At 42.0% G+C, this 22,081-nt stretch overlaps 1 protein-coding gene across 1 annotated transcript in view; it reads right to left on the bottom strand.

The window, feature by feature from the left end:
• LOC137284520 (protein NDNF-like) overlaps positions 1-22,081 on the bottom strand; it is a 46,981-nt gene that overhangs the window by 2,450 nt on the left and 22,450 nt on the right. Inside the window, exons 2-3 of the mRNA XM_067816354.1 lie at positions 5,402-5,629; positions 3,013-3,140 (exon numbers count right to left, since the gene is read on the bottom strand). Coding sequence (XP_067672455.1) covers positions 3,013-3,140; positions 5,402-5,629 — 356 coding nt within the window. The remainder of the gene's footprint in view (positions 1-3,012; positions 3,141-5,401; positions 5,630-22,081) is intronic.

The raw sequence follows: 22,081 nt of genomic DNA, 5'->3' as shown, positions 1-22,081 counted from the left end.
GGTGATTCGTTTTTTTCAAATCAGAATGAATGTACGATGTACAGTAAAATATTGCTCATACCTTCTCCAAATGCTTGGATTCCTTGAGTTTGAGTGTTAAAAAACAGTATTTCATATTCAATATTTTTACAACCCAAACCAGAATGAGCATACAATAAGGTATTGTATGTATAGCAGAATTGTACAATAAAGCACCATGTGCAATAGGGTATTGGTTACACACTCTTCAGCTGTAAAGACTCTGTGGGTTGTAGAATGTTAAAAAGCAGTTATTCATATCTACTATTTTATCAACTCAAACCAGAATGAACATTCAATGTACAGTGAAGTACACTATACAATACAATACTGCTTATGCATGATCTCCCTGGGTTGGAGTGCTTAAAAGTAGTGATTCATTTCAAATTCAATATTTTTTTCAAACCAGAGTGAACACACAATGTAAAATAAGATGTAACTAATACAATCTCCAACTGCATAGACTCCTTGGGTTGGAGTCACGGTCACTGTTGTGTACTGGGTTTTCATCAATCCTTGTCAATTCGTTTCATTTACCCCCCTTTCGCCAGCTAGACGTTAGCTAAACATGTCTTCAATGGCAAGCAAACACGTCCGAGTTGACACAATCATTTGAACGGCAACAAACGCCTCGGTCCTAACAGCTTTCACAGATCTCACAAATTCTAGGAAACAAAATAAATGGGGTGACGGTAAACACGGGCAAGAAGTTGGGAGTGAAAGGAGGATATGGCTAGGGGCCGACTGCCCCGCTAATTTGAAAGTCAAATAAAACGCTGTGCAAGCATGCCTCCATGTGTTGAAATAACAAACATCCAAATGCACTGACCAAAGTGCATTTTTCTGGCAAAGTTGAAATTTTCAGGTTTGTACATTTAGGAGTGAGCGTGTGTTACCCAATCATTTATGTAGCCAGGAGAATAACATGGATGTCCCATTGCTAGTGGTATATTATAATTGTTAAGACAAAAGCATTATCAATTACGTATATTTAAAGTATTTTCAACAAGTGGAAACAAACAAACTCTAGAAACTTAACAATACATACTAGTTTTAAAGATCAATAGTTCTGATTTCTTAAAGATATATATCATGAGGAATTACACAAAGATTAAATATGAACTCACTCACTCACTCACACAAAGATTACAAAGCTCCAGATGTTTGTTAGTTTTTAACTACACAGATTTCATGCCGTATTTAAACCCTTAAGACATACGTTATCAGAAATGAAGCATTACACAAACACAATTTGGCAAAATGATTTAAAGTGTCTGGTATGTTTTAATTTGAAAAACACAGATATCTCGGGGTTTTTTTCAGGCATAAAAATATAACAGTTCAAAAATAAAGGTCTGTCGAATGGAAAAAAGTAAAGGTGTTTGTTTCTATATCGAATACATATGATGTTTATCATCGGCGTTGATAGGACTGATTGGGTCCTTGTTCCATTATTATGATGGTTATTATTATAGATTACTATTATTACTATTACTATTATTATTTCATCACTACCATCAACATGCACCTCTTTTGTGATGTGAAGTCGTTTTCAAGATAGATGAGCAATTGAGTATGGATTTAAGTCGCTTTCAGACATGGTCCGCCAATCTACCAGAAAGTACCATCACACTTTGTATTCACATGGGGAGTCAAACAAGATACCTCGGCGTGACAAGCGAACACTGTAACCACTTGGCTACCTCAAAGCCACGCCAATATTTACTGCACGGTTCTAAGTTGTCATTACAAGTTGTTTCCATGTTATTCGTGTTTAGACACAAATCTAAAATTACGATTTGAATCTACGAGAATTTATAATTTCAATTACAAAAGACACTATATTTAAGTCAGTTATCAAACTGATAAATTGGTTTGTTTATTTTTTCTAAGCTGAAACGATTAAGTGTATTTACATTCACAGACGTAACGACAGGTGTATTTACAAACAGTTTACAGCCTGCCACATACTTAGAAGTGTGATGCAAGCCTTCAACAAATTAATTACATCTGGAATAGATGTAGCACGGTTGTTGAAGCGGTTGCTTGTCACGCCAACGTCCCTAAGTTCGACTGCTCATTAACTTATGGTAATAATATGCAAATTAGCCTCAGGTGGGTTTTCACCCATATTAGGCTGGGGGGACACCAGAAATAGCCGTTTTGTAATGAGTGATTGGGTTGAAATTTAACGTCACACCGACAATATTTCAGCAAAATAGTGATTAGAAGAAAGTTGCTATGATTAATAAATATCGGTCACGAGAAGTGTCGCCTCAACATACGTTAAAGAACACACAGATTTTGTCGTATGATACATTTTGAGCGAATGTCATATGACGATGCTGTCTTCGCAGAAAGAGTATTCTAGAATAATACTGAATACTGAGAGTAATGTAATACCGGTAGACATAATAATTCTGAAAATATCCCACAAAACACTGCAAATCCTAGACTGAAAAAACTATCCAAGTAAGATATACATCACCATTGATTTTTAATTGTTTCATTTTAAGCTACCGCCAGACCTCTGTGCATTGTAATCATCATTAAGTTACTGCACATCGAACGCATTCCTTCCCGAGTGAACAATAGGCGACTCCTTTTTTCCGGATATCTCCGACCTCTGTGTCAGCTAAAGTTCCCCGACCCTCGTTCCCTGACCCTCGCTCCCGACCCAGCGGTAGCTTAAAATGACACTCGCTCCCGACCCAAGTTCCACCCCTCGATTAGCGACCCCTGTACCCCAATCCTCGTTCCCCGACATATGTCCACGATCCCTGTTGCTTGACTGACGTTCCCCGACCCATGGTCCCGGAACCACGTTCCCCGAACCCTGTTCCCCAAACCCCATTCCCCGATCCTCGCTCCCCAATCCATGTTTACGACCCTCGTTCTCCGACCCATGTTCAACGACACTCGGTCCCGGACCCACGTTCGCCGACCCTCCTTCCCCGTTGCCCTGTAGACCGGTCGGTAAAGTTTTGACAGTACCTTCGGGGTCGCCTTTCTCGCTGCTGCTTGTCATAGCTATCCTGGTGAGGACGAAGGTGATGTTCGATGCACAAGGAGTAACCAATATCGTGAGGGGCACTCCGCCCTCCTCAAGGAGAAAATTATAACTGCAAACAAAGGCATGAGCATTAGTCAGTGAGAAAACACATTATTCCAACGACGTCACGTCCGGGAACACCATAAATGGTTCTGTACACATTGCACCCGGATTCGAACCCGATTCTTTGTCGTGACTACTGTCCTGTGTAACCATGAATATTCCACGCCGTCAGCTTAGAAACTGATGTATGTGAGTGTGCGTGTCTGTCTGTCTGTCTGTCTGTCTGTCTGTCTGTATGTATGTATGTATGTATGTATGTATGTATGTATGTATCTGTGTATGTTCATAATAAACTGATTGCTAAAACACGTCAGACAAACATGTAAGTACCTCATGTGTAAACACGTCACACAAACATGGAAGTACCTCATGTGTAAACACGTCACGCAAACATGGAAGTACCTCGTGTGTAAACACGTCACACAAACATGGTAGTACCTCATGTGTAAACACGTCACACAAACATGGAAGTACCTCATGTGTAAACACGTCACACAAACATGGAAGTACCTCATGTGTAAACACGTCACACACGTCACACAAACATGGAAGTATTTCATGTGTAAACACGTCACACAAACATGGAAGTACCTCGTGTGTAAACACGTCACACAAACATGGAAGTACCTCATGTGTAAACACGTCACACAAACATGGAAGTACCTCATGTGTAAACACGTCACACAAACATGGAAGTATTTCATGTGTAAACACGTCACACAAACATGGAAGTACCTCATGTGTAAACACGTCACACAAACATGGAAGTACCTCATGTGTAAACACGTCACACAAACATGGAAGTACCTCATGTGTAAACACGTCAGACAAACATGGAAGTACCTCACGTGTAAACACGTCAGACAAACATGGAAGTACCTCATGTGTAAACACGTCAGATAAACATGGAAGTACCCAAATTTAAAGACAAAATGTACTGAAACAAATCTCGATCTGATGAAAAAATATTCCATTGCGCGGTAAATGCAAGATACTGGTTAATGGTACAGGTATGGTCAGTCGATGATGGTTCCAGGTGTACACAGAGAAGGTAAGAATGTCCTGCTCCAGTGGTAAACCAGCTCAGACATCTCTGGATGTACCACACACGATAAACCAGGACTGTAACAGGTGTCTTCGAAAAGGTGTCTGTTCTCATCAAACGATGGAGCTATCCACGCGACTAGTAGGAGATACCAGTAGAAACTATAGCGCTTTCCCTTCCCTAGCCTCAGGGACTAGCACTAACAAACGATCAGGTATATCATACGCTGAGAAATGTATGAAAACATCGACTTTTTTAAAAAATGAAATAAAAAACATGTCTCAGAATGAAGAATTCAAAACGTAGACCTTAGTATGATGTCCATATTTTATCTTTTAAAATTGTTTCTGTCAACTGGACTATGACTGACTGATGTCCCTTTGTAACATAATGTTGGTTACTGTGTTCAATTTGGACATAAAAAGTACATAATGGTAAGGCTTATTTCGTTCAAGATGACCTCTGATAAATTGCTTTGTGCATTTCAACAGGCTAACAATAATCAACATCGATTCAAAACATAAACAATGTAAACATCACTCAGCTTTATCGACTAATTCAAAAGTCCCTTTAACATTTGACTATCCGTCGTAGACAGGAATATATACTCTTGAAAAAAGTAGGGGAGCTTCATTCTTTTTATTAAAGATGAAAACTATTTAGGAGATTTATCGGAGTCAATCAATGTTGATATGATAATCTTGAATGTTTTGAGAGTGCATCACCATTTGCACTTCCCTACAACCATAGCTATTTGGAATGTAGTCGCTTTTGAAAGATGGTTGGTGTGTGGCATGTCATTTGCATATGTACGATTTTCATTTTAACATAAACGACTAGAAACAAACACTAACAAATGAACGATGCAAGATAAGTGTCAATATTAATATTCTAAGTGATTTATCGACGTTCTTGAAAGCCGTCAAAATCAAGAATCACACCCATGCACTTGTATGGAGCTACTGCGTTGTGCACCTGCATATCATGCGTTGTGTTTAGGGGTGGTAATAGAGGGAAATGGTGGTGCGTTCATAAGATGCCTGTACTTGAAACGTTTGTCAACGTTTACACTGCCTATACAAATTGAAAGTTTAGGTTCCCCTACATTTTTAAGAATATATACATATATATTATACGTTGCATATGATGAAACCAGAACAATGAAAACAGTATATCTTAACAATGAAAACAGTATATCTTAACCGTGTGAAGACCATTCCTACCTTTCCGTTTCTCCTTTGAGGAGATACACGGTCTCTTCGCGACCATCCGTCATCATCCTGGTGTCGTGAAATATTTCTGGTCGAGCGTTGGCAAAGTCGTACTGTCGTCTTCGACTGGACGTTGATATGCGTTGTCCGAGTGAGAGGGGGAGCATGAAGATGGACACGAGAAGATTCCCCACTGCTATCCACCACAACAACCGTCGTGGCAGGGGCATCATAGTGTGCCTGCGAATACACAACACACCAGCTATAGTCATACAACCAGGAACGATACAACAGCTAACGCCAGCATTCTAACACTCCTCGCTGGCCAGTAAACTTGGATGAACTCAGTGCCGCCGCACACTGTCCACTGTGAACTGTCTAAATGGACAAACTGATTAAGGAGTTACGTGACTTCGTTACATCATGTCTAGCTGGCTGCTTGTTGTAGAATGTATTTCACTTGTAACACGAGAATATGATCCAGACTGACTTTCTTCTGTTATATTTAGTTAACAGAACCGTCATGTTATTAGTAGCTAAGGCCGAGTGGGTGATTTTGATCTAACGCGTTTTCATATTAATAATACAACAAAGTGACTGATCATGGCGCTACATCATTATTACAGTAGGTAAGAGTGTATCCGACTCCATGGGGAGTAGATAACCTAAGCTGAATGGTGCTCGAAGGTTTACAGTTATGTTGCCATCTCAGCTGTTTCACACCGGGGCTGCTGAATGTGGAAGAGCAACTTAAAGCGTAAACTAAGGTTTATTTCTGGAAATGTATAATTTTGAAATTTTGATAGATTCATGTACATGCATTTAAAATGAATAGGAGCCCCGATGAGCTGGGTCATTACACTTCAGGAACCCGCGTCTTGAGCTTGACGAGCGAACGCTTTAACTACTTGGCTACCCTAGCCCCCCTTGGACAGAACAGGAAAAAAATACACATGACCGAGAGACAGACTATCAAATTTGTACATGTTACCACGAGGGTTGACAAATAGCAAAATGAAAAGCGTCGGTGCCTGAGAATATCCGAAGAAACAGATTGAAGTACAGGTTTAAAGTATTTGACCAAAGACACAAGTGTTTGCAGCTAATATGGCAATGTCCCTCGCCGCTAAAGAAGTATGAAATACTTATAACTCATTCACTACTTTTACGTTTGGTGACACACAAGATACGCGAAATGACTGGTGTCTGCATAATCGCCCAGTGTAGGCTGCCAACACAACTGAAGACACTGGTAGCAATGCTCTTTGAGATAACGCGTTGACATAAGTAGACAAACTGCAGTGGTCAAATTGCAAATAAGAACAAGGTCACCCAAATCAAATGGTGTCTGTGTAATCCCCTAATGTAGGCTGTCACCAAATTCGAAGACATTAAGCACAACAGCGGTTGAAATATCAGGTTAAAAAGAGTTTGCAAACTGGTGGTGTCTGCGTAACACACACACAAACACACACACACACAGAGAGAGAGAGAGAGAGAGAGAAAGAGAGAGTGAGAGAGAGAGAGAGAGAGGTTCAACAGTTCGTAAGACATCATGCTAACAAAACTTTGATAAGTAGTGAAAGAGTTGTGGTGACCTTATTTTCAAGGTCACCTGAATCAACCGGTGTCTGCGTACTCTCCTAATATAGGCTGTCACAAAATGTGAAGACACTGGCTGCAACAGTTTATACGATAAGAGTGGTCATAAAGTCGTGGTGACCTTGAATATACGGTCAAGGTCACCCACATTGACTGGTGTCTGCAAAACCCTCCAATGTAGGCTGTCACCAAATTTGAAGACATTGGGTATAACTGTTCGTGAGATATCGCGTTAACAAGAATCGGGACGTACGGACGGACGGTTGTACAGAGACTACTGAATATATATTCCTCCGTTCCGAGGTGCGGCGGGGGACAAAAACCACCTCGTTGAGGCAGTGCATATAGATGCATTACATCAAACAACATAATTTTAAACATGCACCGGTACAAATGTGAACTAGATGTTTTTACAAATTCCCACAACCTTAGTAATTGACATACAAAAACATCTGAGATCTGACATGTAACCTTCAGGTAATAGAATGTGTAATGAGGTTCTATCTAGTGCTCGAAACAACAGATTAATTACAGGTAGTACTTAGGGCGTCGGTAGGTTATTTCAATAAGCAGCACAACGCTATGTAAAGTTCTCGAACGTTGAGGATGCGCCATGTAGTGGCACTTTAAACACAGCAGCGATGCTGATAGCCCTATGAGTTCCACTTCAAGGCAACTGAAGCTGTACCGTTGAATACAAGTCTGCAGTCTCCATCACGTTGCAGACACTGGCGGAAGTAACGAGGCAACTGGTGATAAGTTAGACAGCTAGGAAACAGTTGAGAAATGGAACAGTGCGGGTCAGTCAGACCACGTAGACTGACAGACCTTGCATCAGTGCATAAACCTCCTGTAAAGCGCAGACCACCAAATGCATGTTGAATGCTGACCATACATACATACATTCGAGCACATATTGGCCAGACCACCAAGCACATGTTGAGCGCATTCAGTCAAGCGGATTGTGAACGCATAAAGGCACTGAATCATATGTTTAATATATGTAGAGAATACGTTGAACACTGTCACAGTGAACACAAGGACACATTCTAGCCAGAGTGAACAAACACAGACATTCTAGCACATAGTGATTGTTTGTTGTTTGCGGACACACTCGGCAATATTCCAGGTAAAAGACGGCGGTCTGTAAATAATCGAGTCTGCACCAGACATTGTCTTGCACAAAATGAACACATCCGTGCTTAATGTCAAAGGCACAGTGAACATATATAGATAGTGTACCTAACAAAGAAGATACATACATATTGCACATAGAGCACACGCAAAACTACATTGTAACTCACAGTGAACGTATACATTCAACCACATGGTAGACAGATATACTATCCCCAAAAAAGAAACGCATAGACGAGAAATATGTTGCGAAAATGTTGTATTTCCAAACATGTATAACTCGTCCACATGAAATTGTACATCACTTCAGAAAAAGGTAATGTCTAGACAACCAAGAGGATACTTCTAGATAACGGAGACTTTGAACGAGGCGGTGACGACGTAGCACGACCCCGACGTTCGGTTTCCTGGCTCTCAGACCAATCTCTTTCAACCTGATTCGTACAGTTTGACCAGATATCCTCTGGAGTCCAGGCGGCCTGGTTGCTGTGCTCTCACCTGTGGTAGTACGATAACGCAACTGTAGTACCCGAATGTACCGAACATGGGCTGCAATGGTAACTCGCGATTTGCCTGTACGGAGACGGTCATTTGTTATACATGTTTGCTTGCAACGAGCTGCAAGCCATGATCAGACGCCTGGCAACTGAAGCTTGTTAATCTCCAGCATGCGTTATTTCAATGGCGATGTCGCAGAGTCAAGACGTGACGTAGTGATTTGACCTTGAAACTCCTTAAAAACGAAAGTAATCTTGATTTTTATTGCCAGACAGTGAATGTTCTTTGCGGCAAAATTTCAACTGGAAGGTGATTTCTGTTGCGTTGTGGCGATGCCTTTCTAATCCTTGTAAGAAATCTAATCAAATCAACAGTTTTAGGTAAAATCAATTTTTCACTTGTGCCGTTGTGCAAAATCATGTTATCAATGCTTTTGTCACATATTTTGACGATTGTAATTAGTTAAATGATAGATTTTCCAAAATACAAAGGGCCTATGCGTTTCCTTAGGGGATAGTATATATTATAAATATTATACCACCTAAAGAAGACAGACACTGGAATCACACATGGAAGATATAAATTGTAGCACCAAGTGAAGACATATTTGCATACAGTCAAGCACATTGTGAACATAGGTGTATATACTGAGTGGCAAAAGAAACTTTCTCTTGCAAACTTTTTCACAATATTAACATAAGAAAACTTAATCAAATGCAAATTGGCCCGTAGGTATTGCCAAGAAATAGGGTTTGATTTTGACCAACATCAGCGCTCAAACGCCCCTTTGCATAAAAAAGCAAAATGCACGTGTTTTGCAAGTAAGGGTGAAATGTACGTGCATGCATGGTATAAACCACCTCACAGCACAGAGCAGATCGTACTTCAGTAGAAAACCACTCGACAGTGCCGACGATAACTTCAGCAGAGCGAGAGAGGGCCATCGGAATGCTGCAACTGGGCGCTACAGCGGGTCACGTTGCAAGAGCCTTCAACTGCTCCGTCGTGATGGTCAGGAACCTTCCTCGGCGTTACCAACAGACTGGTCACACCTCAGACAGTCTCCAGGCAGGCAGGCCCCAGATGGCAACTAAGTAAGATCAAGCTGAACGAAGAGAAAGTTTCTTTGGTCCTTCAGTATATTTTGCCACATAAAGAGAATAGACACTGTAGTATATAAAGATACGCGGATGTTCTGTCACATAAGGGAGATATATATTATAGCACACAGTGAACACATACGTGCATGCATTCAAGCACATTGTGAACATATACTAGTATCGTACCATGTAAAGAAGATAGACACTGTAGCATTTAGAACACAAACAGACGTTCTGTCACATAAGGAAGATATATACTGCAACACACAGAGAACACATACTTGCTTATATTCAAGCACATGTCCTGTCACATGTGAAACGACATACATATAAAAGCAGTAACTGAACACAGTCCCACGTTGACGTCAGTCTTGTAACAAAAACAATAAAACCCCAAGGCAGTCTTATTCAGCATAATATTAACAAACAGTCCGTCATTTATAATGTCAACCATCCTTTTGTCTCAGCCACGCTGTAGTGGAATACAATGCTGCCTGACTGTGGAAGGGTAAGTGAACAAAACAGCGCTATTGAATCCGTGTTATTCTACGTATTATCTAATCAGGCAAACAAAAGTCAAATATCCAGTCGATTTCATGACTTTTAAAACCACACTGATGTGTTGCAATTTTTCAATTCATGTGATAGTATTGATAACCGTATGCTTGCTGGTTGATTTCGATACATGGATGTTAATGAAAATCCACGACTAATGGAGTAGCGACCAAACTGAAGATGTTTACAACGTGGAGGATCGTACAGGCCACCCTCGGCCATAATCCGCCTCCCTCCGTGTGTAAATAATGCCTTAATTGAAGATATCAAGGAGCTGACAGAAACAATTTTGCAGAGAGAGTTCCTGCCAAGGGATAGATCACATTTGTATACAGAATGGTGCGGTTCATCGCCGAGTATACATCACGTCTGTATACAAAATGGTCAGGTTTTTCGTTAAGCAGAAATCACATCTGTACCCAAACTGATGTGGTCGATCCCCTTGCTTGCATCACGACTTATAAGAGGACCGTGTGATTTATATCCGAGCGTACATCACGACTTATATAGAGGACAGTAAGATGTATATCAGAGAGAACGTCATATCTGATGTAGAGACCAGTGCGGTATAAATCCGTGCATGCATCCCAGCTATAAAACACACTGGTAATGTCCATCACTTCTGTTATAAAAATAGTCCAGTTCATTCTTAGAAAACATCTGATCTGTAAACAAATTGTACGGTTGACCTTGAGCAAACTGTAAAGCACACAGGTACGGTCGATCACATATGATATAGAAAATAGTGTTTTTTATTCCTTAATCCTTAACACACATCATAATCCTTAATCCTTAACACACATGTCATTTGTACAGAGAATATTGCTCTTCATTCCCGAGAAACATCAGATCTGAATACAGAATGGTGTAGTCGATCCAGTACACGTCGCATCTGTTATAGAAAATAGTGCAGTTCATTCATGGGAAGAATCACATCTGTATACATTTCGGTGGGGTCGATCCCAACCACCCGTCACATCTTTATATAGAATAGTGCGCTTCATCACTGAGAGGATGAATTCCGTTTGTACAAAGTTCGTACATTGGTCTCACGATACCTGAACAGAATTATTTTCCCTTCCGCCAAACCGTTTCTGCAATACTAAAACCCTTAGGAAGCAAGTCTAGATTTCCTCGGGTTCTCAAAATCCCAACTAAGTGGGGCTCCTTTCCAACTTAAATGCAATTAATTGTTGTAATCAAATTACATTCAGAGATCAACCATTAGTCAAACTCATGTTGTACAGAAGGTCCAGCGAGCTGCAAGTCACAGGGATCGAACATAAAGGACAGACCTACGAGCTGACAAACCAAGAGTCATGACATTGGGAGAACTGATTTCAGTATGAATAAAGGACAAAGATGTACACAGATACACTGTAGTTCAGTCAGTCTCACACTCACTGAACCACATCATTCCCCTCTTGCCTAGCCCTCTCTGCAATGCTGAAGCGCTAAATGAAGCAAGTCCACATTTCCTCAGGTTCGGGCAATCTCTGGTCTCCCTTCGACTCTTTTTCATTTTAAATGGGTTTGTTTCTTACTGTGAAAATATATATGTGTATATTCAAAGACAACCGTAGTGATGGAGGCTGCGGCCTTATGCCTATGTGGAAATTGGCACCACCTTTTTGTCTGTTTGAATTACATTAGTCTATAATCTAGTGGAAGAGGTCATCCCAGAGTAGAGTCAGTTGGTACAGTTCAACCACATACGGTCACGGGGTCATTAAAGTTCAGTTAAGCTTCCGTCTGTCAACAATATAACTTATGTTCATGAGTCATGGCGAAACGCGTTGTGTGGCTAGATAAGACAACACGAATCATCCTCAGATCTTCATATTCCAATTCCATTCTTTTTTTCATTTCTTTGAAAAAGATATGCGTCACTTTTCAGTTGGACGGTAATTTATTAAAAGTGAGTTAGTTAGTGACTGAGGTTTTACGCCACATTTAGGAGTATCTAATGGTAAATGACCCCAGGGAATCAATAACACCGTTTGTTTATCACATCTCCGTATGGCGAGCCTGTAACGATCATAAACCAGGCGATCCACTAATATATTTCATCAGCAAAAATCTAATCCAAGCAGTCAGTAGTCTACGAGGACAAGCTGTCAGCCAGAGTCCGGAATATGAGTGCAAGAATGTCCAATTCATCTTGCACTATTAATCTGAGTTCTTCCTTGGCATTAACGACAACGTGGCAACAAGAACGTAACATGTTGTGATGATGTAGCGTTGTACTCGACAGTTCGTTGTCTATTGGACATTGACTCTGTTCCTCTGATGGACATCAGGATCCAAGTCCCCCTGTCTATTGGACATTGACTCTGTTGCTCTGATGGACATCAGGATCCAAGTCCCCCTGTCTATTGGACATTGACTCTGTTGCTCTGATGGACATCAGGATCCAAGTCCCCCTGTCTCTTGGACATTGACTCTGTTCCTCTGATGGACATCAGGATCCAAGTCCCCCTGTCTCTTGGACATTGACTCTGTTGCTCTGATGGACATCAGGATCCAAGTCCCCCTGTCTCTTGGACATTGACTCTGTTCCTCTGATGGACATCAGGATCCAAGTCCCCCTGTCTCTTGGACATTGACTCTGTTGCTCTGATGGACATCAGGATCCAAGTCCCCCTGTCTCTTGGACATTGACTCTGTTCCTCTGATGGATATTGGCATCCACATTAACGTTGGTAAAATATAATACTACATTTATATTTAAAAAAACACATTCATCAACAAGAAATGAAAGCGGAACGTTGAAGCATCAACGAATAATAAAGATGAAGACAAGGTGCCCCCATTATCTTATTCCTAAGTCATTGGTTGACTAGTAGAAGTTGGGCAATGTGAAAACAAGCATCAGTTCTAAGAATGTCATGAAATGGTTTTACATCATGTGGCCTATTGGTCAACACACCTTTTAGTTTCTTTTCGTTAATAAGCAGCAGATCTTTCCCCACAGAACCTGTGGTCGCGTTACGAATGGGGGAGTGGAGGCCGTGGTGGAGATTGTGGAGGTGAATCGTGCATCTTAGGGTCACATAAGTACATTCCATGCTACCTTATTACACAACCCCAGGTTCATCATCAAATGCAACAGGTGGTATTTGCCAGAAGCCACTTCAGGGTCAGTTGGTCGAAGTTCAGGATCTCTTCGTAAACAACTTCATCATCTCCCCGACTACAACTGATGGTCTCGTAACAAAGTTTAATCAAGCTGAGCTCAGATCTTCACAGTATCAAACCCTGTACTCCGATTCACAATGCTGTCTAAACACTACGACTGGCGCAATTTCTATATTGTAACATAGACTTAAGACAGTCGTATCGCTACAACAGCTTTGTGAAACGGGGCCCTGATCTGATCTAGCCACAACAGGGTATCTTGTTGTGGTCACACGACACCTCAGGATCAGTTGACTTAAGTTCAGTAAGCAAACACAGGATCTCGACCAACTACAACAGATGGTCTCGCAACAAGGGTCACCTTAAAGTCAGTCGAGCTGAGCTCAGGTCCTCTTCATCCTCATCAGCAGATATTCCCCAGCAACAAAAGGTGGATTCGTTGCGTACCGGAGCCTCTTTATATAGCTGGGATCATCCGCTGTCTTCAAGAGTTGAAGGAGAAGTGGGGCTTATCAGCATTTCCTGCCTGTCTTTTTTATTTTTGATACCAACATGATGGGAAGGGCGATTATTAACAGGTAATACTGCGGTACGTCGATATATCTTCCATCCCAACATGGTTATCATATTAATTTATGATTACGATACCAAGTGAAGAAATCATTTTATGATGTTTTATATCTGGTGAATATGAGAACTTATAGAAGACGAACACCAAAAAGCCAAAGTGATGATGAATCCCCAGATGCCGACTTCACGTAAATGTATTTTTTATCTTTACTAGCGAACAAAAGTAACTGTGCATATGTTCTCATTTATCATATCATGGGTTATTTTAGTTTAGAATTGCATCATTTAAATCGGGTCAGTGTTTGAGACTATTCACATCTGATTCTGGTCTTAAAGTTGGTTTCCTGGTATCTTCTTGAAACATTTGCTTTTGTGTATTTATTGAATGAGATTATGATGCAAATTTGTAAGCTATGCAACTTTTGCATGGTTGCCTGACACGTTTGTGGGTACAGACGTATTGAAAGCTGGAAAAGGGATCTGGAATAGGCAACACAAATGGGCTTTAAACACTGTATCCATGCAGAGATTCGAACCCATGGCTACGACGTGTCGAGCCAACATCTCTATACCTACGAAGCTAGACTACTCCACCGACCCAGGAGGCACTGAGGCTCACCTTCATAGGAACAAACCGCGTTAGTCAGGCATGTTGATATCTTTTGGATGCTGTCCCACACGTCATAAGGATTTAGACAGCGCAGTCATCATCTATACACTGTATATGTAGAGGCAATTATTCTATAAAGATTTTCCAGTTTCACAAACCTGCACAGAGGTCATTATGCCAATGATTCATCATAAATGATTTGCTCAAAAATAAATAGGCACTTTTTTACATTTAAAATCAGTCAGTGGGGTACGGGGCTTATACAAGTAGCTAATTTTGGAATCAACCAAATATAAGCTAGTGTCTTACCCACAAGGCCACCCAAGACTCGTACCTAACAGACGCGGGACGTATATCAGTGTATTTATTGTCCCAAGCCGCTTTGATTGTCGTACGTTTGTGGTAAAGTATTGGAGTTATGATCGTGAAACAATGCCAAGAGTGTCTGTCGTAATAGAGACACCAGACCCTGGATTCCGTGAGATGAATGGATACAATCTTTTATATGATATACTTTCCAATTACAACATTAAATATCAGACAAAACCAAGTAAGCAACTGATACACGATTTAACATGAACCTCATCCATTTAGCGCACAAGTGCGTACAATGCACTGAGATCACACAGTCTGGGAAGATAGAACAGAAGGTCGTCATCAGGCAAGCAGACTTCAAGGAAGGGAATTCCTTCTGCTCTGCGTGTCTTGCCTCACAAGGGACACCTGTCGTTCGAGGCTAGTTATAGAACGAAGAAAGCAAAGCACATGCCGTAGACATCTCACTTCTCTATATATATCCCAGGTCGGCTAGTCTGTCGTACACAGATGGTGATTTTGGCGCCATCGGGGGCATTTCGTTCCACATAATACTATTAAACATCCCTTATATATACACACGGGTACATCACGATTCTCCCGGTTAAAGGAGGTCTTCAAACTGGCTAAACACAAGGCGGTAAGGATAGGTGTAATTATGAAAAGCGAGCAATTTACAAGACTCAAGCAAACGATCATTTACTACTGAGGTTAAGAGGGTAGATACCTTCCAATGATATTTGCCATATTCTGGTCTTTCCCTTATGTGTTTATACATTTCGTTTATACATCCTCTCTTTCCTCGCCTCCTACCTGCTTGAAATGTATCCATAATTTTTATGACCCGTGCATAGGGACTTTCAGAGTAATTTCCTGGTTCACTATGACATCGGTCCTACCCACCTCTACAGTGACTGGTCGTTCATCGATTTGAAGGGATACCTTTGTGTGTTGAATGGAGCAGTTATCATATTTCAATCGAAGCCACTTGAGGCAAAAGAAAACTACGCACTCATTCCGGTCCCATTTGAGAGAGGCTGACTGCTCGAGTAAGGTAGGTGGGTTCATGTGGGTTTTCATATTGCGAACATGATTGTAACAGGTGTATGTCTGTGTGCCTGCGTCCGTCCGTGTGTGTGTGCGTGCGTGCATGTCGCTACTGCTGCTTAGTAGCCAAGAAGTTAAAGCGTGAGCTCGTAACGCCAATGTTCCCCAAACCGAACATGAAGACGGTTGGTGGTTTATCCCAATTGATGGATTATTGCTAAAATCGGAGTAAAACCTCACTCACTCACTCATTCCACTGAGATACTACACTATCCGTGTATAACAGCTATATGTTATCCACTTAATGACGAACACCTGGCACAGAAACACCATAACCATATTTTAACGTGTTTCGGTGTAACAGTACTTAGCATCGAACCCCGAAGGAGTGAGTGAGTGAGTTTAGTTTCACGCCATACTCAGCAATATTTCAGCTATATGGCGGCGGTCTGTAAATAATCGAGTCTGGACCAGACAATCCAGTGACCAACAACATGAACATCGATCTGCGCAATTGGGAACCGATGACATGTGTCAACCAAGTCAGCGAGCCTGACCACCCGATCCCGTTAGTCGCCTGTTACGACAAGCATGGGTTGCTGACGGCCTATTCTACCACTGACCTTCACTGGTCGAGCCCCGAAGGAGGTAGAAGACGGGTTCGTACAACAATGCTGCTCCTCCTGGCTCCGAGGTAATTACGTGTAATGCATCGACCAGCACTATGTAGCCAGTGCATTTTCATTTTAAAGTAATTACAATAAGGTCTTAGTGCGTTTGAAAACAATTGAAAAAGTAAGCATGTATTAAACATGCTCTATTCTGGGGAAACGGAAAACGTATTGTTATGCATCCATCTGCAGCAACATCTCATTTTTTTAAGTGTGAATGTGTATCTATTTAACATGTAAAGAACATAAATCGCACAATAAAACTCTTTCTGTCTTAAACATACAACCATCTCGCCAGACATCGGTTTGCCCGGCAACATCGAGATGCCACGCCACATTTAAACGTCATTAACCGCATCGCCATTCATAAATCGCACTCACTAGCTCTCAAAACAACACCGTTTCAAGAACGCACCAAGTATTTCACTTTTCCAGAAGTAACAACCCTTGAGACCTGACATCCTAATCTTGTAACTTACAAAATGTCATTCGATCTAAACAGCGGCAAAAATATTCTTTTATGGCCCCGCTATGTTAGCCGCAGCAAATCAGCCTCCAGAATAAGCTGTTTTCCCGACCTTGTTGCAAAACAGAGTTTCCCGCCATGCTAACAATTCCGTTGCATCATTTAGTTGCGAAACGTTACGGAACCTATTCTGTTTTTGCTCTGTTCCTCTGAGACAGAATAAAGAAGCTTGAACACGTGTGGTTTCTCAATCATGTTCTTCAGTGATGCAAATATCTCCCCTTTGCTAAAATAAAGTAATGATGAACGCATTTTCTGGTGTATGGCGTCGTAACCAGACCATACTAGTGAGCGTTAGAGTAGCGACCAGGTTGCCACGTATATACGACTGTTGAGAACGCATTGCGTGGGTGATTTTTGAAAACAATAAATGTGAATAGTAGCTGCACAACAGACAGGATAGCCGTAAGAGCGAATGCTGCTTGAGAAACCTTGATCGCTGCATGTTACTCTCGTGTGTCCATTGTCCAAAGGCCCTTTACCGTGCCTATCTTACGAAATTGTCACAACGATTCGATATGCACAACGGATGAAAGCCCTTGTGGATGCATGCAGGAGGCATCAAGGAAAAACGAGATGCACAAAAATAGTTAAAGCTAGTTATAGTAAAGCTATTCATTTATGTGAAGCACGTGCTTGGGGATTCTTATTATGTTGCACTGCATACATTCATTTTTCTGCGCATGCGTTTCATTTCCCTACGTGTGTATTGCGTTTTCCTACGCGTTTTGCGTTTTCTTACATTATCCTTCGAGTACGTTCCTGCGCGTGTGTTGCATTTTCCTTTGTGAATATTGCATTTTCCTACGCGTGTGTTGCCTTTTCCTTCGTGAATATTGCATTTTCTTACGTGTGTGTTGCACGGTCTAGTGAAATGACAGAGCTAACATAATCTGTGTTAACAATAGCAATAACAATCTGTGTTAACAATAATCTGTGTATAGCTCTATACAAGGCCACATTGCCTTTAAACGAACCCCGAGTTTAAGGAACTTCAAGGCTCCAAACTTCAGAAACAGTCAGTACTGTTTGTCACAGTTAAAGGAGGGCGAATGAGAATGGAATCGGGGTGTATTGTGACAGTACGTATATGCTTCGAGTGTAAGAGAGACTAGATTAAAGGCTACTAACGTGTTATTACCGGTCGTTAACTTATTGAAGCCAGAAACATATTATCCGCGAATATCAAACTCTTGTCTTCCTTGTTATGCGCACCATACATGTATGCCTTGTTGTCTTCATATCTATTCATGAATTCACGACTAACGAGTCCATGGTCCCGTTCCTCAAAGCGACTGTAGAGCTACGACAGTCGTAAGCCTATGTTAAAGTCTTAACTCTACGATTACTTTGAGGAACATGGCCATGGAATCGTTAGTCTTGAATTTATGAATGGATGATTCCAAACTCAGCAATATTTCACAACATATCATGCAGGACTACGTAATCAGGGCCTAGATTTCCGAAACTCTCTTATCGTTAAGACAGTCTTAGCGCTAAGAGAGCTTCGGGCATCTAGGCCAAGGTCTTTCAAGACACACAGGTGACTGAAATCATAAGCAGCGATCCATGACAATGGGTCGAGATGACATGCAATCAGCTAATTCTTATTAGTAATATCGGGGGCTTCTAAATAATGATTTTGGCAAGTCACATTATAACTACTTCAAGGTTGACATACTGACAATGGACTGACATAGTGTTATAAACGATTCTGAAGCATATTCACTTCCTTACATCAACTATTTGTTTCCACAGTCTCCAACAACATGGATAGCCTAGTATGGGATAGCCTGGCGGTTAAAGTGTTCACTTGTCACGCCGAAGACGACTTAAACAGCTCTTTCACTACTACATGGATACAGAAAAAGGTCGATGGCATTTTATCTCACACAACATATTTGCCACCGTTGATCAGGCTCTTGTGTCGCCCAACACTGCCCCCAGATCTCCAAGTAGACAGGCTTGTGCATTCCACGAATTTGTCCTAATGACTGGGAGTGGATTATTGGTGTTCCGCTTGCCCCCCTCTTGGCATCATCTGACGATCACGTAGGTCTGCAAGGGTCTTCATTATTACCCTGAATTATCTCATCCAGGCAACGGCTTAGAAGGTGGTCGTTCTGCAGAACCTTGGAGGAACTTGACTCATTGTACAACCCCAACAACAATGCTTACTCACGCCGTATTCAATCACACTGTCGCATGGTGATGAGCGAGTGAGTGAGTTGGGTTTCAACATTCAGCAACATTCCACGGGGGCAACACGGGGACAGCAGAAAGGGCTTCACACACTGCTTACCAAGAGGCACCCGTATACCACCAGAGCTATCTTTGTGTCAATTTTGGTGAAGAAATAGTGAATGGTTTAAAGGTCTGCCCTAAAAAAGAGCACAACCATCAATTTCAGTTAAAGTCAAACTTGTTGTCATGGAAACCACTCAACAATCAGTTCAACCATTCACCACCCCTCGACAACTCCTTGAACCATCCATTGTCTCACAACAACCAATTCAACCATCCACAGCCTCCCAACAACCCCTTCAACCATCCACCGCCTCCCAAGAACCCCTTCAACCCTTCACCACCTCACAATCAATTCAACTATTCACCACCCCACAACAGCCCCTTCACACATCAAACCGCCTCGCACCAACCAATTCATCTCTTCACAACCTCACAACCAATTCAACCCTCCACCACAACACAACAACCAATTCGACCATCAACCATCCACCACCTCACAATATCCCAACCAGGTTTAGAAAGATAATGCACAACCACAACAAAACACTAATTTGTTCGGGGAACAGTGAAAACACTTGGAATAGTTGATAGTTAGTTCGTTGGCGATCTATATCCCCTGAGATTTCATCGCTCCACGCACTTACATTAGACATCATTTACCTGTCAATTGCAGTTATATAACAACCAAATAAGTCTCAGGTGAGCTGATGCATATGTGAGAGTGAGATTGTGAAAAGAATGGCTTTATTTAAGATAACATCGGTGTGTTTCATGTTTGTTTCTTGGTATTTCTAAGATTTCAAAGAAGTTGGCCAGATAATCATTCAATGGGTGAGTTATGCTTAACTCTGTTTTGAGCAGTTGTGAGTCAGTTGAGATTAACTCTGCTTTGAACGGTGTTTCAGTTATATTAAGTGGTCGGTTTAATGTCGGAACGATGTGATGGAGGCCTCCGACCTTTTCTACTCTGGAGGAAGCAAGGATATGGTGCTAAAAACCCAATCAAAACGAACCGGGTTCGAACCCACAGACAGGCTCTGGCGTGCCAATGGATGCAACTCTGCACGGCAAAACGGCACACTAGACAAGTGGTTTACCCGTGTTACCGCATTGAACAGTAATGTCGCCAAGTGACAACTCGAGGGATGCAGGACTTTTGTAACTTCAGTGAGTAAGTTTAGTTTTACGCCGCTTTTAGCTTCACTCCAGGATAACACGGCGGGGGACACCGGAAATAACTTTACATACTGGACCCATGTGAGGAATCGAACCCTGGTTCGGTGTGACGAGCGAACGTTTTAACCACAAGGCTACCCATTAATCCTGGAACCTTAGTGAAACCAACCAGGATGACCATGGTGGTGATAAAGCAACACGGTATTATGTTCTTAGTTGTAATGGATGGGAACAAACAATCACACCCAGATACGCGCAATATGGATGAGGTCAGCTCATGCTTGGGTCAGCCATCCCTTTGCTAAAGTGCAGAACGATGTGGATGAGGGGGTGAGTGCGTGTGATCGAGTGAGTGGGTTTTGGATGGATAGGTGAGTGTGAATGTGTGTGAGAGGACCATGCGGTTAGTGGGTGAAAGAGTGAGCGAGTGGCAGGCAGTAGTTTGCACTCGGGACCGCCTTTTGCCCACCGCTGCCACCAGTCAGAAAGAGTCTGATGAGAAAACATGATCTGGACGTAACAGGTTGTTGTGCCCTCTAAGGTGATGCAAAACGCTGGGCTGCCAAAGCTGGTTGAAGATTAGTGAGAAGAACCTGACATGGGGAAGCATACTGCTGAACGCCCGTGACTCATGAAAACTGAAGCAAGCAAGAGAATGGAAGTGAACCACAGCCAGCACAGGCCTCAGCGAGAGGCCATACACAACACTTTCAAGTTACTCGTTCTCTCTGCATCCCTCAGCAGGATCATAGATTTATCTCTGGCAAGATGGCAAGGTGATCATACTGCAGTGTGTAGCCCCGTTCTCCATAGAAAGTTCAGGCTGCTGGGGGAACATATTCACTCGAGACGGGTCCTGCAGTCCTGTATTGGCCGGGTGGCGGGAAAACGGAGAGGCAGCAGACGAACCTCTATCTCGTCAGCTGTTCGGGCTAGGCTCTCAGATAGGCAGCCTCATCTGCGGTTTTCAGGAATGGAACAAGCACATAATTGCCACCAGAGTGTGAAACAAATCAGATAAGGCGACTCCGGAAAGCGATGGCGACCAAGGTGTTCTAATCGGTAACCTTGTCTTCTTGCACGTAGAGCAACGTGCTCACACTCATGAGTTTATTCTTACTGACCAGCTCGTTTATCTGTGTGTTTACTGAATAGAGCACCAAGAACCGTGTAGGATAACTCATTCAGATCTGAAGATCGTGATGTTTTCTTAAGAAAAAAGAACGGAGGTTATCAAATGTTCCTAGACAGACAACAATATTCCAAGAAGCTGGCGAACTCAGCCTGCCTATGGTCGCTTCCACGGCTTCCAATTACCACGGAAGGCAGAGTCGGTGTGGGCCGCCAAGCTAGGTGCAACCACACAGAAAAAAACCATTAGAGTCTAGAGGCGGATTCCTTTGAACCTAAACAGAAACAATAAATAAGGAAGTACATGGGGCAGGACCCGAGACAAACGTAAAACAAACTAGATTTTGGTGAACACAACCACGATAAGCGTGG

Source organism: Haliotis asinina, chromosome 5, assembly GCF_037392515.1.
Source record: "Haliotis asinina isolate JCU_RB_2024 chromosome 5, JCU_Hal_asi_v2, whole genome shotgun sequence".
Lineage (NCBI taxonomy): Eukaryota > Metazoa > Mollusca > Gastropoda > Lepetellida > Haliotidae > Haliotis > Haliotis asinina.
This window is presented reverse-complemented; position numbering and strand designations above follow the sequence as displayed.